At 35.5% G+C, this 17523-nt stretch overlaps 1 protein-coding gene across 1 annotated transcript; it reads right to left on the bottom strand.

Annotated features, from left to right (window-relative positions):
* Window positions 1–97: 97 nt before the first annotated feature.
* LOC121315965 (kinetochore-associated protein NSL1 homolog) lies at window positions 98–13148 on the bottom strand. Its single transcript, XM_041250604.1, has 6 exons — window positions 12856–13148; window positions 10469–10550; window positions 8581–8711; window positions 6339–6393; window positions 1170–1237; window positions 98–721 (listed from the first exon to the last, which is right to left on the bottom strand). Exons 1-6 carry the CDS (start codon window positions 13111–13113, stop codon window positions 434–436), a joined length of 882 nt encoding a protein of 293 aa, XP_041106538.1. The 5' UTR covers window positions 13114–13148; the 3' UTR covers window positions 98–433.
* Window positions 13149–17523: the final 4375 nt, after the last annotated feature.

The raw sequence follows: 17523 nt of genomic DNA on the forward strand, positions 1-17523 counted from the left end.
AAATGCCACATTTACATGAGGTCTGAAGAATAAAAACAAAAAACAGGATTGACAGATATTACAAAAAGGATTGCAGGTCTAAAAGATATATTTAAAAAAAGACAGCTTTAAAAGGTTTCTGTGCAAGAACATATACCAATTACTGTTATAAAAAAAAACATTTAACCCCTCCCCCAATAAAAAAAAAGTCTACATAATTTACATATAGCTTTATATATTTATGTACACGAAAGTGGTATAAAATTCCAAAATTAAAATTACAAGGCAATGCTTGGGAGTTGTGTAAAGCAATGAACACTACAGTTAATGTTGTTAATGGATATAGGACACCTTTATCCAAATAGCAGTGTACATTTTACTTTCCATTCTTGCCTTTTCTTCTTCAATCTCTGCAAAGGTTTAACCTGTATAGTTCAACGCAGAAAAGTAATTTTTAGCTTCCGCTAAGACTGATTTGTCTCTTTGATCTCAGGGGGTACATTGCCAGTGTTTCAGTTTCCACAGATTTTCTTTTCAATGGGCATCTAATCTTTGGAGAATTCTTTGCGACATTCTCTGTGGGAGTTACCTCCAGCAGACTGGCAAGACAGTTTGTGTTACTTTTCTCCTCTCTTTCCTCATGTCTGAAAACTGCTTGGTGTGCCTTGGAGAGCCCGACAAAAGGCTCCATTCTCATAACCTGGGACAACCCTTCCGCTTTCTGAAGCAAAGCTTGCAGCGACTTTATAAAAGAAAGAGAATCATGTCAGTGCTGTTGTTTTGATTGCAGAAAAAGTTGTTTTAACAAAAAGATGTCACTATACCCAATTTATAATTTAAAATGTCTGTTCTATGCAATCAACAATTGAATTATTGGTTCAATTCCCTAGGATCATTGTCAACAACTTTCAAAGTCCTATACTGTGTAAAGTTAAACCTCTTATTACAATAAAAGGAAGGAGTATGTTCTAAACGCTAAACAGTGTGCCTCAATGCTTGAAAAATAATATCATGAAGCTGATACAGCATTGCTGAAGTTAATGAAAATTTAGGTTTTCGCTTGATATGCAGTCAGTTCTTCCTTCTTTTTTCACAAGTCTGTATTTCAGTTAGGTCATTGTAAAACTGGATTTAAAGCAATACTATACATTAATAACGGGAAATGTATTACGTGTACTGAGCTCTCCTACCTTCATGACTGTGCTGGCCTGTTTGGCCATTCCAGGTGCAGAAGCCAACATATTTTTCATTCTGTCATCTAAAGAAAAAAAAAAAAAAAAAGGTAACTTGTATAATATGCATGGGTGTCCACCTTTAGGCCACTATTGCAGTTATCAGTCTGAACAAAGGAGCATTATTTATTACAAAAATATATTTAAAAAGTCTAATCCTTAATAGCTTTAGTGCTTTAACTGCTCCACTTTCAATTTGAATTTCTAAAGGTACTGTAAATAAGATATCGTTTCCGTTTGAATTCATTTGGATACAGAGTATATTTATCCCTGTTGGCGCTTTCATTCTGCCAGCAGCACACTTTGTTAAATAAACCTGTTTGACTTTGCCACAGACAATAAGTGATACTAAGAGAAGGGTTTTATAAAATGAATCTACCCTAGTGTTGATAGAGAAGGCATCGTCGCCATTGTGTTTTATTGTACCAGGACAGTTTCCCGGTTCAGTTCACTGGTAGGAGAGAATATAGCTGCAGTTGAAGTATAATGTACTCAGTCATGGTTAGCACTAAATTAAACAGGGATTATCAGTTATGAAACCCTTTTGTGTGGGAACTTAATGTCCCAGCCCAGTCTTACAGTTTCAGAAAGTAAGAACTGAGGAAATGAAAAAGAGAAATGAAAGAATATGTTAATTACAGTACTATGGTAAGTAAACTTCCCACGACAGAAGAATTTGTAGAATGCAAAGGTTGTCATACAAATAAGGTGATTAGCTTTTGAAATGTTCTAAAGTTTTGCTCCAACACCTACTATACTATATGCTGCTTTATTTGTATTCCAGTACTATGTATAGTTGCAAATTTGGATTTTTATCCTTGGCATTTCTTAAACACATTTTAAAGATAATTATATGAACACACAATCCTGCCAGAATAAGCATAGAAAGAATTTCCTGTTTACTATGCTTCAATAATAGCTGCGATTTGAGAGGTACTTTCATTTACCCAGAAGCACCCATCAATACGTTGGAGATTGGAAGCTGGGTTTGTCATCGAAACGTGAGTGATGGAAAGATAGAAATCACTACACAATGTTCACTGTAGTCCATATTTTGGAATTTTGTGCTGGAATCATTAGTGTTTCTCCCCCCCTCCACCCATCCCCAAGTCTGATGCACCCAGCAATTTGGCCAGGATTCTTGGTTGTTTACTCCCAATTAAAAATGGATTGGCATATTACAAGCTTCGCTAATTTTAGCCATGGTTGTATCCAAGAGAAGTATACAACGGTACCAGACTGTAACTGATGAATTGAACTAATCTAGTCACTAATATTTTTAGTTTTGTTGGCATTTGATGGACATCCATGACTTCCATTAAAACCAATACTAGTCTGTGCAATTTGATAGATAGGCAAACTATACCAATTCTAATGTTTCAAAAAACACTTCGGGTCAAAAACAATTAACTAATTTTAGTACAAAGGTTTTTTATTTTTTTTAGATCTAATGATTGAATGTTGAAAGATATCAATAAAGTCTGATGTTTAAATGCGAGTCATTTAGGGAACACCTTTGTTCTCTAATGAATCTGAAAGGAACACCACCATATTTGGTAAGCAGGAGCAAACATTTAGGTTTCTCCACATCACTTCAAACCTAAAAGTATACATTTGATACCCTTTGTTGGACTTACAATAATAAATAAATAAATAAAGACATTTTTAGCTGGGCCTATTTTCTGTATAAATGCATTTCAAAAAGACAGACATAAGATACCATAAGAAAGAACCCTGCACAGAAAGATGCAACTCCTGTCTTGAAAGATTAACATTTATGCATATTAATGCTTACTCCTGCAGATGTGTTTAAAAATAAACAAAAAACACTATGATGTGCCCTACCGATTTCTGAACTGTACAATAAAGCTATTGTACTTTAGGGGAAGGGAGCTGCAGTTCAGAAATGTATTTTAATATTACACATTTCATAATGGTATACAGTAGTCCCTCACTAATACACACTGGTTATGATAAGCCAGACACAACGTATGTCTCCCAGTAACAACCGATATAGTGTGATGCAAGAGACAATTAAAAAAGAAAAAAAAAAAACCATCAGTTATATTGACAGCAAAGACAGGACAGAAATAAACAATAAAAAGGGCTAATGACAGTAGATGAGGTTATATGTTGGCTGTTAGTGGTATGGCAGCAAGTCAATAACAAAATATTGGTTTCCGGTCTTGAATACATTGGTGTGGCTTTCATAAAAACTGATGCTATTTATATTTGGCGTCTTAAGTATGCTGTCATTGTTTATATAACAACTTCCTCAAAGGTGCAGATCTCACTGCTATCAAATCCCTCGGGCCACTGAGCTAGTGTTTTTACTCGACCAGGTGCAATTTTATCTGGCCCAATATATTTATATATTTTTTCATGATGGTTTTTATTTTCAGTATGTTTCTGTGTACGGTAACCAAAGAGAGTCCACGTCTCAAAAGAAAGTGACTAAACGAAGCCTTTCAATATATGTTACTTCAGCCATTTAACATGTATATAGCAAATGCTAAAAGTAATCCAAACTTGGGTAACATTGAAATTAGAAAGGTAATTTAACATTATGATGAATACAAAGACATACTAAATGTTAAGCAAAATAACGCAGTGACTAATAAGAAAATGCAAGATACTTGGAGTTGAAAAGGAGTTATTTTTTTTTAACTCTGGACTGTAGTTCAATGTAAAACATCTACTATTGACTTTCTCTGAATGGATGGAGAAACGGCAACATTTGCACTGAACATTAAAAAGTACAACCAGATGTCCTTGTTTTGAATTATTTACAGGTTATTAAATAAAGTAATTTGACTTAGATTCAGTACTTGATGGCTAATTGCAATTAGTAATGATTTGTTATTTTATTTTGAATACACTACAGCAAAAATTATTATTTGGTGGTTTGAGCAATATTATGCTACTGTTGCTTTAATTGGAAGAGATACACGCTGCTGCTGCTCATTGAGTTCTGTATTTTAATTCAGTAAACAAAAGAAAAAAAAACCTGTGCCTAAGGAAATAGGGTACCGGGGGAAGAAATCTCGTCTTGGACATTGTTTGTTCACTTTGTGAGCCCGGCTAAACTTTACCGGCTTACACCGTTATGCTGTCTGCATGTTGTGCACACGCATTTGCCTTTTACTCTTGGTAGCGTAAGGGACCAGAGTTCGGGTAATCAAATACACAAAAAGGTTGCAACTGGTGTATTCAAATAGGAAACTACTCAAAATTAACATCCCTAATCCTAATAATAAACACTATTAAAACAATATTCATAATACAAAATAATCATCCTATATAAAGCGTTGTCGCTTGTGTAGCCTCTCCCAAGTCAGTGCCAATCTTGCTGATACCAGCGAGTCCTGGAAAGATTCGGAACGGCATTTTTGACCTGAACACATCGGATCCCAAATCAAAAAGTTTGACAAGTCGATCTCGTATCTAGGTATTCGTCGGGACATCTTACTGTGAGACTGGATAGGATGTAAACGAAGTGTTGAATTCAGAACAAATAAAGCTTCTGTTATCTGCAAGTCTGGGAAACTGACGGCAAACAAGGCAGAGCGTTACTTTTTTTTCCTTTGACGTTAAGAAGACTCCACTCTAAATTATGTTCTTCATTTTTTTTTCATAATTACATTCTTTATGATTTATTGATTTCAGTGCTTTCCTTTGGCTGGTCGGTTTATTGTAGAAAACCCAATTTATAAAAGATTTGCCGCGGGAACAAGTACAACCAACAAAGCACTTCGGTACACAGTCTCAGATTCTGACTGTACAACAAATATGATGTTACGTGGGAAAATTAGGGTTGGTTTGTAGTTATGTTTTAACAAAATGGTTTGTAAATTAATTTTCAGCTTTTTGGCACATTTTTTGATTTTCCTGGATTCATGAAACGGCAGCCATATGCACTATATATATTAAACCAGTTAAATGTAACTGGCCCAGTCGGGCCTGTGGTGCTGCATAACTACCGGCCAAACTGTACTCTCTATCGGCCCCGGGCCACAAGGTCATGGTTAATGTCGAACCCTGATTACCAACGTATTTATTATTATACATTTTTTTAATTAGCTACAAGTTACATATGATTCTTGTCCAATCTTGTTAAATAACACATGGCTCTGTTGCTGGTGGATGTACTTGGTAAATACACTGCACAGTAACCCAACAAGCACTTTGGACATCAGGAATGTCAAACTACATTTCCATTGTCCAACATAGCTGTTCTCAGGTGCATGTTCAGAAGATTTATTTTTGAACATGGTTAATTATTAAGTTTACTTAAATATTCAAACAATCTCTAAACTATAGTATAAACAGTTAAGCCTTACAGTTCATAATTCTCCATCAAACCACAGGGTACATTTTTATCTCTCCCCTTTTCAAAAGAAGCTTATGAATTGGACCCTCAGTTCCTTTGCTGTGTTTTCCTGGTTTGTGCTCACTCAACCTGCCCCGAGTGTTTTACTAACCACTCTTGCTGAGAGCTGAATGAACTAGCTTGCACAGGGAGTGTTGTTCAAGTGCACACACTTGAAATTGTATGTGTCAGGATTACACCATGTAACATTTTTTGCCTCAAAAGTATAGAAAATGGCTATTATTCCCCACAAACTTTGCTTTTGTGACCAGGACAGTGATATTTTGAAATATCACTATTTCCAATGGGAAAACAGGCAAATGTGTGTCTTCGTTTTTTTGAGATTTATGATTATACTGTATTTACAGTATAATCGTAAATCTCGAAAAACTACTCACTTCTAAATCTTTTGTAGTCATTTTTGTATTACTTTAGTATAAATACATGTTAATTTGGATTCTTAGGTTTTTTTCTGAGTTTATGTGAACGAAAAGGCACACATTTGCCCGTTTTCCCTTTGGAAATAGTGATATTTTGAAATATCTCTGTCCTGGTCACAAAAGCAAAGTTCGTGGGGAATAATAGCCATTTTCTATACTTTTGAGGCATAAGCAATCAGGAAATAACACTTACTACCCAGGAACAAAAATTGTGTTACATAGTGTTATCACATCACATCACATGATACTGGCATTCCAGAACCAATGGTCATGATTTCCATGTAGCAACTTGTTTGAAATACACTATCTCATTCTTACCTTGTTCTGGATCGCTTCTTATTTTTTGTGGTGTAACTACTTGCTGGTACAATCCCTGAAAACATGAACAAAATCTTGTAAGAAAAAAAAAACAAACATATTACAAAAACATTATCGTGGATTTAGTTACATTTTTAAAATTGCACTGGGTGGAAAGTTATTTGATGCCAAATCATCAGCACCAAGTTTATTATATCAGAATGACACATCTTATGAATATGTCCATCATTCTTTAATCCACAAAAATTAGTTTCCTACTCTTGTAAGAGTCAACGCAGCTTGCAGATAATAGCATCATGATAGATATATATTTTATAGCAATGGCCAAAAGTTCAGCATCACATAGAATTGTAGGATTGAGAATTAAATTAAAAAAAAAAAAAGTGTGTGTGTGTGTATATATATATATATATATATATATATATATATATATATATATATATATATATATACACATATATAATTTTGATCTTTTATTTAACATCATGTAATCAAAGAAACTCCAAAATGATATTACTATAAGCCACAATATTAGTTACAGTATTTCATATTAGATTTCAAAATGTCACGTTTTTCAATTGGTCAGTTTTAGTATATGGAAAACAACAAAGATATGCAATTCAATATGTTAACGTAACATTATTCAGTATAAGGAATTCTCGTTTTTCTAGGAAAGCGGTACAACTGGAGATGGGGAGTTTGTTGCCAGATAACTTCACTCAGACTGCTTTTCTAGTAAATATATTGGTATCCCTGAATCTTTAAAAATATGCAAGAGACTTTAATGAACACTCTCTCCCACAAGTGTTGTGGTACCACAAATATGATCCACTTATTACCAGTGTGGAATGACTGGGTATGCCATTTTTTCATCTTTTTACCCTCAATGGTAGGTTTCTGGCCATGGATTGGCAAGGACAACACTACATTTAATAATGTACCAGTGCTGGCTGTTACCACTCAGGAAAAATCCTTTTTTGGGTAAATGAGAGAACACATACTCCACCCAGTCATTCAGCATTGTTAGTAAATTAATCATATTTAGGGCACCACTGAACTTAGCGACAGATTGTTCATTAAAGTTAACATACCAAGGTATTTAGTGAGCAAGTAGTCAGAGTGAAGTTATCTGGCAACAAACTTCCCATCCCCAGCTGTACTGCTTTCCTAGAAAAATAACATTTCAGGGTGCCACGATTCTACTTGCGAGATGTCTTTAAAATATTTAGCATATTTTTTTAAGAAAGGTCTTTTCAGGGATACCGAGATGTTTAGTTAGTAAAGGCTCTAGGTGAGGAAAAATAGGCAATACAATCCCCACCCCTAGTTTTGTTGTAAATCACTTGTTGGCAATATAACCCGACACAGAGGGCATTACCAGGCATGTTTGGGTAACGGCGCCCGAGACAAAGTCGATTTGGGAGTGTTTTAGCAGTTCAGAGACTGGAGACATTGATGTGATTGAAGCTCGAATAAATGCAACCATGTATCACTTTGTATCGTACAAAGTTCAATGATACCATCTGCTCGTAGGCTGACTGGCAGACAGTTTATCTTCCAACACAACAACCCAAAGCATACAAGGAAGACAACTCTGGAAATCTTGAAGAAAACAAAGACCGTAAAATCGCCAGAGCTCAATCCAACAGAAATGCTTTGGACTGATGTCAAAAAAGCTGTAGCCAAGCATTGTGTATCCAGTCTGTCTGAGCTGAAGGAAATATGCTTGACAGAATAGGCCCAGATTTCACCAACAAGATGTAGCATACTGGTTAAGAATGATCCTAAACGTCTGAAAGCCATAATAAATGCTAAAGGAGGACACAGAAAACACTAAAAGCAGGGGTGCCAATACTTTTGTCAGGAACAAATATTTGAAATTGGTTAAGTGCTTTTGCTTTTTTATAAAGACTGTTAAACTACCAGAAACTGTGTATTTTGGTCTTTGTCATAATAATTAATGGCAAATGTTTACTAAATACTTGTACTTAACAAGTTTTCTTGAATGATCTTATATGACGTGTAAGGTGCTAATTCTTTTGTCTGCGACTGTGTGTGTGCACGTATATACATACATACATAAAATGTTTTAATTCTCGTTAATACAAATTTTAAGGGACCAGCAAAAAATTGTATTTTCAGTAATTCTTATTATCAGGAGTTAGGCCAAATGCATACTGTCAGTTTTTATTGAAGTTAAAAAAACTCTGAATCACTGGATTACACAGAGAAGAATACACACCATCATTTCCCGTTCAGCTTTCAACCTCCTGACTATATAGGGAAGGATCTTTTTTGGATTGTGTTTGCGTCTGAGAACAGTCTCCAAAATGTGTTCGTCCAGCAGGTCATCAAGAGACTTGTTGTCAGCATCTGAAAATGCATAAAAGCGACAAAAACACACATTAACAGACATGCTAATCGGGAAGAATTCAAAGCAACCCACAAAATACATTTATTCCAGGTGGTCACATGACAAACATTTCCAATTACAATTAATCTTGTACATCCCATAGATGATGTTGCCAAACAATATGCCAGTATATTTGCAGGCAGTTCGATATTCTTCTTTTCTAATTCGATCAATTGTACAATGATAGTGTATTCAAAACGAAAACAGGACTCAATGTAGAAAAAAAATTAATACCTCCACCTTGTGGCCAAATTGATTTCTCAACCCTGTACTGTACAACATGTCATTGGAGGTTAGCCTACACAAGACAAACTCAATATGTTGGCTTTGAAGGCTGCTGCAACGAAGGGTACATTTGACCTTTGAAGGTTTGGAACACATTACTGAAGGAAGGTTCAAACCATCGATGGTACTAATTTGCATAAAATTTACTGGTGACGTCACCATAGCTACTAATATACTTGATTGAAAATTCTATTGTTTTACAGATAATCCATATAAATGGAATAAAACATTCCCATGTAGTTTAAAAACACGTTATATAGAACAGTAAACATGTTTTTGTAATTTAAAGAAAAATGCACGTTGTTTATTTACACGGAACTGATGCTGCTTGCGAGGAAGCTTGCATTGCAGCAGCACGAACTGCAGTGGACTTAGGCAAAACAAACTTAATTTAACAGTCACCATTCCAAGTAGGTCAGTCACAGTCACATTTTACTACTACTAAAATTATTATTATTAATAATAATAATAATAATAACAACAACTTACGATTGTAAAGTGACCCCAGAGATTGGATGTGCCTCTATGACATATCAACAGTCGCTTGCACAGTTTGCATTCAACTTTTTTTTTGGTCGTCTGGGGCATTTAACAAAAACAAAATCCCAAACAGCAGAGGGGTTTCGAGACATTTCTTTCAATACAGCTTACGCTATACAACGCTTTGCTGTCGAGACGGCGAATGAAGAAATTTGCCTCTGGTTAACACAAGCTGGAGGGGGGGAGGTACGGGCGGTGCTCAGTTTTTTCAAAATTAAAATTAGTTTTCGCGTATATTTTGTATGTTTCAAACACATTCTACCATAACACTTCTCTTACCCTGTCTTGTACACTAGGCATTCAGTACATTGGCATAATATAACCTCCTTTAAACATTAGAGCGAAGCCATATAGAGTTGTTATGTATAACAATTTAGTAGTGGATTTTAACACAAACAACTTTTGTTTAAATAATATGCATTATACAAATCAAAAGATCAAATTTTGCATGCAAGCGACATTTAATGTGTGATTTATAGTATTCACACATTGACAAACGATTTCTGTTAACAGAAAAAAAAAAAACATACAGTGCATGAATGGTGTCTGACGAACCTTCGAAGGTTTAAAATAATCTTTGAATTCCTGGCTAGCAAACAAATCTTCTAATACAGCCCTAAAAAATGTGGGAATGATCATCTTCTTACCAAAGTAATGTAATATAATTTGTGATTTGGTCCACTATAGAAAATCTGTTGCATGGCACATGGCATTGCTCTTCCAGTAACAACTGGGAGGCCGTTTTGGTGGACATCCTGGTCAGTGCAGTCAGCACATTGAGAGATGAGACAGTTACTATTGCTCTCCTTCTAAGATCAGAGATCCATCTGCCGTCTCATAACTGACACTGTGCTTATTCAGAGAGAAGCAAACAAAAAAGGAAACCTCCTACCATTTTGGGGCTGCTCTTCTGAAGCTGTCTCCCAAGTGTCTCCATTGATGGTAATATTCTCTTGAACAGCAGCATCAAAGTGCTGTAAAAATAAACAAGAAAACGATTCAGGAAATTATGTACTATTTACTGTTAAATAGCATACCTGTAGGCCCGACCCCTTTCAGCAGATCCTTTCACTCTAAGGTTGTTTTTGTACAGATTATATTTTTTGTCAGAAATGAAAGTTCCTAGATTCTATACGTTTCAATCAAATATATTATTAAACTTAGTGTATCATTTACAGCTGGTTTCACAGACCGTAATTAGTACTGGTCTTGGACTGCCCAATGTTACATTAGGTAAGGTAGTCCAAGATTACTGCCAATTGGGATATGTGAAACCAGCCGATTGTCTATAAAAAATTGTCTGGGTGAGTAGTCAAATGTTTACAAATACTTGCAAAAAACAAACATTAATATGCTGGCCAGTGTTACCATATTCACACTGGCACTGTGCACGAAAGCAATACTCAACCAGTTTTGCTAACACTTGACTTAATGCCTCAGAGTGCAACTGACTACAGGTATGTTATTGTCTTCACAGAGTACCTGACAAGGTGGGTAGAAGATAAATATGTTGACGGTGTTCACCGATTCCTTATGAAGCTGGTTTTCCTCTTTGGAGCACGTGAGGACTTTCTTCATGACCAAAGTCGCGAGATGTGCAACAGTTTGGTTCGCACTTTGTGTAAAATGAAGGTCATTTGTCAGTCAACAATGTCAGGCTACCACCCGCAAAGCAATGCTCTCACAGAACAGTTCAACCAGACCAAGAATACTCAGCTAATGAAGCATGTCAACAAACAAGCAGACGGCTGGGACAATTTCATTCAACCTGCAGCACTTGCTTCCTGGACAAACAAACAAACAGCTTTCCATAACCCATACACCATTTTAAATTATGCATGGTGTGAAGACTTGTTTGCCAGTTGATCTGGATGCGAACATTGCATGCAGTGAGGCAGATTGGGAAACTGACTCAAAAGCTGTGGTGAGCAGGATGAAGATGCTCATGGAGTCAGTGACTGATTCATGTCAACGCAAAAAGAAATCTCCGGCAGCACAGAATAAACAGGAGAAGTATGACTTCAAGCATCGGGCACCAACATTTTTGTTAAGAATTATACAGGTATTGTTAAGTGCAATTTAACATTTATAAGTCTTACATACTTTTCTACAGTTTTTTTTTTGTATTACTAGCAAAAGCCACATATTTATAGGTTTGTCCAATACTAATCAGTTTGGAAAACTAATTGGGGCAGATGGGGGTCTTTATAAATCTGCAATATTGTTTAGCTATGACAACTATTTGGTATCCCATTAACTCTTTCTACACTGTCAAGATCTACAGCTACACCAGCCTTCCCTTTCCCTCATTTTGAACTTGTGATTTATATTGGATTGTAAATTATATTTGAAAATGGACACTTTAAACGTTAAACGTATAAACTCTATAGTGGTTAAACGTTGAATAATATGCTAGACGTATAAGCAGTCACGTGACAAATTTCACCAAACGCATATTTTTTTAATGTATTAATTTTAGTAATTTATCATCATATACAGCAGTCCGTCGCGTATCAGCCTGCTTTGGTGCCACATAAGGGTGGATATTATAAAAAGGAAGGGGGTTGGCAATTGTCATTGGAGCACTATTTTCATGCAGTAGTAGGCGTGGTATGGTTTGTTTTGTATTTTGAATACAATCTCTTTGTTTAGTTGAGGAACATAACGAGAAAATCATGGTATGTAAATAATAATGTCAAACAAAATCACAAAAACACGTTCAATGATTCATAATTTGGAATGAAAACATTCAGAAATTACTGATGGCAGTAAAAAGCAAACATCCATAATAAACAGAACGCCCCAGCTGGCGATCTGCATTTATTCAGCTTTACATCCTTTTAAATCCGTGTTATTGTATTCACAGGGAAGGTTTTTTTTTTTTTTTTTTTTTTGTCAATATTAATTAAGAGAACGCATAAGTATATATAAATTACGTAGAAGGTTTCATTTTCCAGTACACTTTACTCAAATCGTTTGTTTAAAAAAAAGTTCTTGATATCTACGTAATTTGTCCAAAAAAAAAAAAAAAAAAAAAGATTTTCTGTTTGTTTTTAAAGCAGCAAATGATGTATGCATGAACTAAATTCAATGCCAACTGGAACTTATATAAAACATAGCATGCAAGTTGTTTGCATTGTTTTTAATCAAGTAAATTAGGGAAGTGTACATTTGACAAACGACAATACTCTACTTACATTTGAATGTTGTGTTCTGCAGCTGCTTAAAACCTTTATTTATTTATTTATTTGTTTGTTTGTTTGTTTTCAAAACACTCACCGACTGCAGGTTCTGGAGTAAATCATCACTGGATAACTGCACTTTTCGGTCTAGCTCTCTCTTCAGCAGCTCCCGGTATTTTTCAAGGAGCTCTGTAACCGCGCGCTTCGAGTAACACTGGAGCTTGTGATCCCGCTCTTCTGGTTCCCCATCATCGGCTGGAGGTCCTGTATTAATATCCCCTTCGCTCAAATTCGGTCCCAAATCACAGTTTATTTCAGTTACACTGGGATCCCCAGCTCCTTGAATTAGCGCCATTTTCTAAAATTTCTTAACATAGGTCCGGAAGCGGAAATTAATCAAAGAAACACTACCGAATCGTTCGGGGGACAACAGCATTTCCTTATGTATAGTTCCGATGTCGAGAGGAAATATTTGTATAGCTCTTAAACTGTTGCTGTGAATACTTTGTTAAAAGTTGGGTTGTTTAACTGTAAAAATGACTGCGGTAAAGTGAGCACGCTGTTCTAATTTCGGGTTGAAATACTTTTCACGTATTTGGATTGCGGCATGATCACACACAAGATAAATTACGATAACATTTTACAATAAGATTATGAACAGGCATTATAAGTTTTCTGCACTAATTGCTTGTGTTTATGTTTTATTGTTTTCTGCACTGATGTCTAATATTTTTTTTGGTTGTTTTGTTTTGTTTCTAGGGAATATTTTTAACATTGTGTAGGCTGCTATTTCACGAACTTGGTACATTGCATCGGCATGTTGCTTTTTCTCAGGTATCATCACACACTACAGCTGCTGCAACGCACCCCGAGGATTCCCTTCAGTATTCCTTTTGGTGTCGTAAAATTAAAGACTGTTTCGTGGGGAGATATTGGGTGTAAAGTGTATTAATATATTTTTGGTATACTATACTTATAGTAAAAATACGAATATTGATCATACTATTTGAATATTCAACGCATTTTTAAACAAACTTAAGATAAAAGACTTTCAAAACGTTCCGTGTACCTATGTGTCAAATGATGCGATTTGGTGGTTTTAAAGATGTTTAATTCCAAAACTACACAGTAAAACATCCCCAAATGAATATAGTAAAAATACAATGCCTTATCATACAACTTGAATATTCAGCGCACTTTTTAATACACTTGAGATAAGTGTTTCAAAACTCTCCTTATTGCATTTTCCCGTTGTGACAACTGATGCGCTTTGGTGCATTTAAAGTTAATTCCAAAACTGCACAGTAAAACATCCCCAAATGAACCAAACATAGTCAAAATATAATTCCTTATCATACAACTTGAATATCCAACGCACCTTTTAATAAACAGTGTGGTAGATGTAGTTGTGACGGTGCAAAGCCGCCTTACATAGTGCAGAATTCATCTATTCTGCTCTACGTAGTTTTAAGCTATAAATAGTCAGACCTTTCAGGAGAGACATTTTTGGAAAGGTTTTAGTTGGTTTCAAATACGAGTTCTTTAGTAAATATTACTCAATGTGCAGTCTCTAAGGAGATATAAACATTCTGCTTTTATATGATTTACCGTGCAGTTTTGTTATTAATTAACTTTAAAAGCACCAAAGCGCATCAGTTGTCACAATGGGAAAATGCAATATGGAGAGGACTTGAAACACTTTTAAATACTCATTTACATGAGCATAAGAATTCCGATATTTTTCGGAAACTAATTCCACTATCAAAAGTCATGTAAACACAGTTTTCGGAAAATTTATCGGAATATTCCGAAAGTCAGTTTTCGGAAAACAGCACCTAGAAATTTCCGATTAAATTCCGAAAACTAACAAAATGCATATCAAGTAAACACACTTTTCGCAAAACTTGAAATAGCATACTGCGCATGTGACCCTTTTCTCCTGCACATGGTTTAGAAAACAGAAAAAAGTAATAATCTGTAGTCAGTCTGCATGCATCAAGTTGTCTAGTTAGGGATAAAGTAATACAATACATTTGTTAAAGTCCGTATGTATTTGTTAATAGCCCATAGTGAAGCAGCAAATGTTTTCCAGTTTTAAAATGACGTGATAATATAAAATAATGTCTGCAAAAGAAACTGATAATGAAGAACAGGATGAGCTGTTGGGAAGGCTGATTGCACATTGTACTGAATCTGAATAGAGGTATAGTATAGTACTCTTTGAATTTAAGACCTGGCACTTCCATAAAGCACTTGAGTTATATTGGATTGGTCTCCTTTCTGTAGCAGAAATGTCCGGTCTGTTCAAATCGTACTTAGGCTACTACAGTACTTTACATGCGAAATTATCCTGCGTTTTCCGAAAACTTCAGTCCATGTATACAGTTGAATTCTAATTAGATTTTCTATCGTTAATCATGTAAACACAGAAAATTGACGTTTTAAGAAAATCAGGTTTCTGATTTAGTTTTCGGAAAACGCTTTGTCATGTACACACACACACACACACACACACACACACACACACCACAGAGCTGCACATGTGTAAATTGACCTTATGTCTGAATCATATGTAGTCTGTAGTACTGTATGTAAAGGCTGCATCTTCCACTTTCAATCATGAAAGCTGCTCTGACAGACTGATATAGGGTGCATGATACAGTAGGTGTTTACTGTAGGAGCTTGTAGTCACCCAGAACGTCTGAAAATGTTGCAGACTTTATTATATAATGTTATGGCAGATGTTTCTATATACAAGTATTTGCCTAGCCCTTGTATGTTTACAGACATGTGTTGTTTTTGGTTTGTGTGTGTGTGTGTGTGTGTGTGTGTGTGTGTGTGTGTGTGTGTATATATATATATATATATATATATATATATATATATGACATTAACGAATGTTACAGGAAAAGCTTTCGAGGTCCTAGGCCTAAATGCTGTAAATAATGTTGGCTGATGTATTCTGTAATTGGAACCACTGTACTGTTCTGTAGGTATAAAATTTAAGGCAACATGAATAATTATTTTTTTTACTCATGTCTTTCAATTCCTGAACTGTGACCTGCTAAATCCATCTTTCATTAAAGTCCAGTCATTTTTAGGTTGCATGTATGTAGAAGAGATTTGGATTATGTTAACAGTGCAAATATCCCAATATGCATGTGTAATGTACTCTTGATACAGACTGGAGTGTTCGCATTGGTTGCAGTAGCTGAGTACTGTGGGGAATTTGAATGAATAATCAGATTGTCAAACAGGTATAGTATTATCACAAATGCATCACAATTCTGAAATATACACTGATAATATGTTTTGTCTCTATGAATTACTGAATTGGTTTGATTTATTGTAAGAGGGTGACTGGTCTTTCTGTCTGTCAAGCAATTTTTTTTTTTCTTAGTAAGGTACCACACAACTGTGATTAGCGATATTTTCAAACTGGTTCAAATAAACAAATTATTCCAAAGTAGAAGCAAGGTATGTCACTTCAAATAAACAAACTAACCCTAAGTAGAAGCAAAGAAGGTAATTTCCCCTCCTCAGTATTATCTGGGTCAAATGTCATTGTTTGAAAAGCTGCTTCCCCTATTGACAGGCATAATGTTTTAATAATATAAAAAAAAACAAAAAAAACAAAAAAAAAACAGAAATCAGCTTCTCTGTAATTAGTTTTATGTTACCAAAGATCATTATACCTGTACATGTATTTTTAACAGCTAACTTAATTGTGTCATTTTTAGATTCCCAGGTTTTGTATTATCCTGTCTCGCTGTCCACCCAGTGCAGGACATCCCACCACAAGAGCAGCGCAGGGCTACTATGCAGGTAGCTACAGTGTTTTGGGACAGAAGTTTGAAAGGTTGTTTTCTTTAGAACTACCCAACAGGACGATGCTTATTATTTGACATGCTGAAAAAATCTTTGTCAAAATGTGAATTTAACTTTTTGTTTACCAACTGTTCTGTGAATTTTACACAGTGTCCACCCAATTTAAAATGCCCAATTTGACTGTCGCATTATTGTTGCAAACAACTAACCAAATGTGAGAATCTTTTTAACAGTTGACAGATAGTACCATGATACTGAATCCTGGAGGCAAGGGAGTTACCAGTAGGGTTTACTGAAGCACATGAGGTGAACTAGGCCCGATAAATGTTCCTGCTGTATCTATGGGAGTGCAAAAGCCAATGCAACTCTCCCTGTGGGCCCCTAGATAGGTAATTTGGTATAACTAAGATTCAAATCAGCAAACAACTGATCATTTGACACAAGATACAACTCTGTTGGTCACATACCTTCAAAAACTGATGAAACAAGCTAAAAGGTTTGTCTAGTTGACTTTCCTTTTAGTTTTACATTACAACACTATAATTGTGAAAGGTTCCCCAATGCTCCCTGTGCTGGATTAAGGGTGAAATTAAATTACAAAAAAACTGTGACGCTACATTCAATTGGATTTTCCAGATATGCTGTGAGCCAGAATTACCGTGTGTCAGGGGGAAGCCACACTGCGCAAAACTGAAGCAGTGGTTGCTATATTCACAAAGCTAATTATATGCACAAATAAAGTGATAAAACAAATTGTCACATCGCACGGAATTATGCACAAGGTTTACACTCACTTTAATATAGTATATATGGGTGCTTGAAAGAAAAGGTAAGGATGGTTTGGAGTATATTACAATAAGCGTAGGAGGAGGAGGTCTTGTTTTTCCCAAAGACTCGCAGCGTCCTGCGAGAGTCAAAGCTGAGAAAGTAATTGTTA

The sequence above is a fragment of the Polyodon spathula genome, chromosome 5, assembly GCF_017654505.1.
Source record: "Polyodon spathula isolate WHYD16114869_AA chromosome 5, ASM1765450v1, whole genome shotgun sequence".
In the NCBI taxonomy this organism is placed as follows: Eukaryota; Metazoa; Chordata; class Actinopteri; order Acipenseriformes; family Polyodontidae; genus Polyodon; species Polyodon spathula.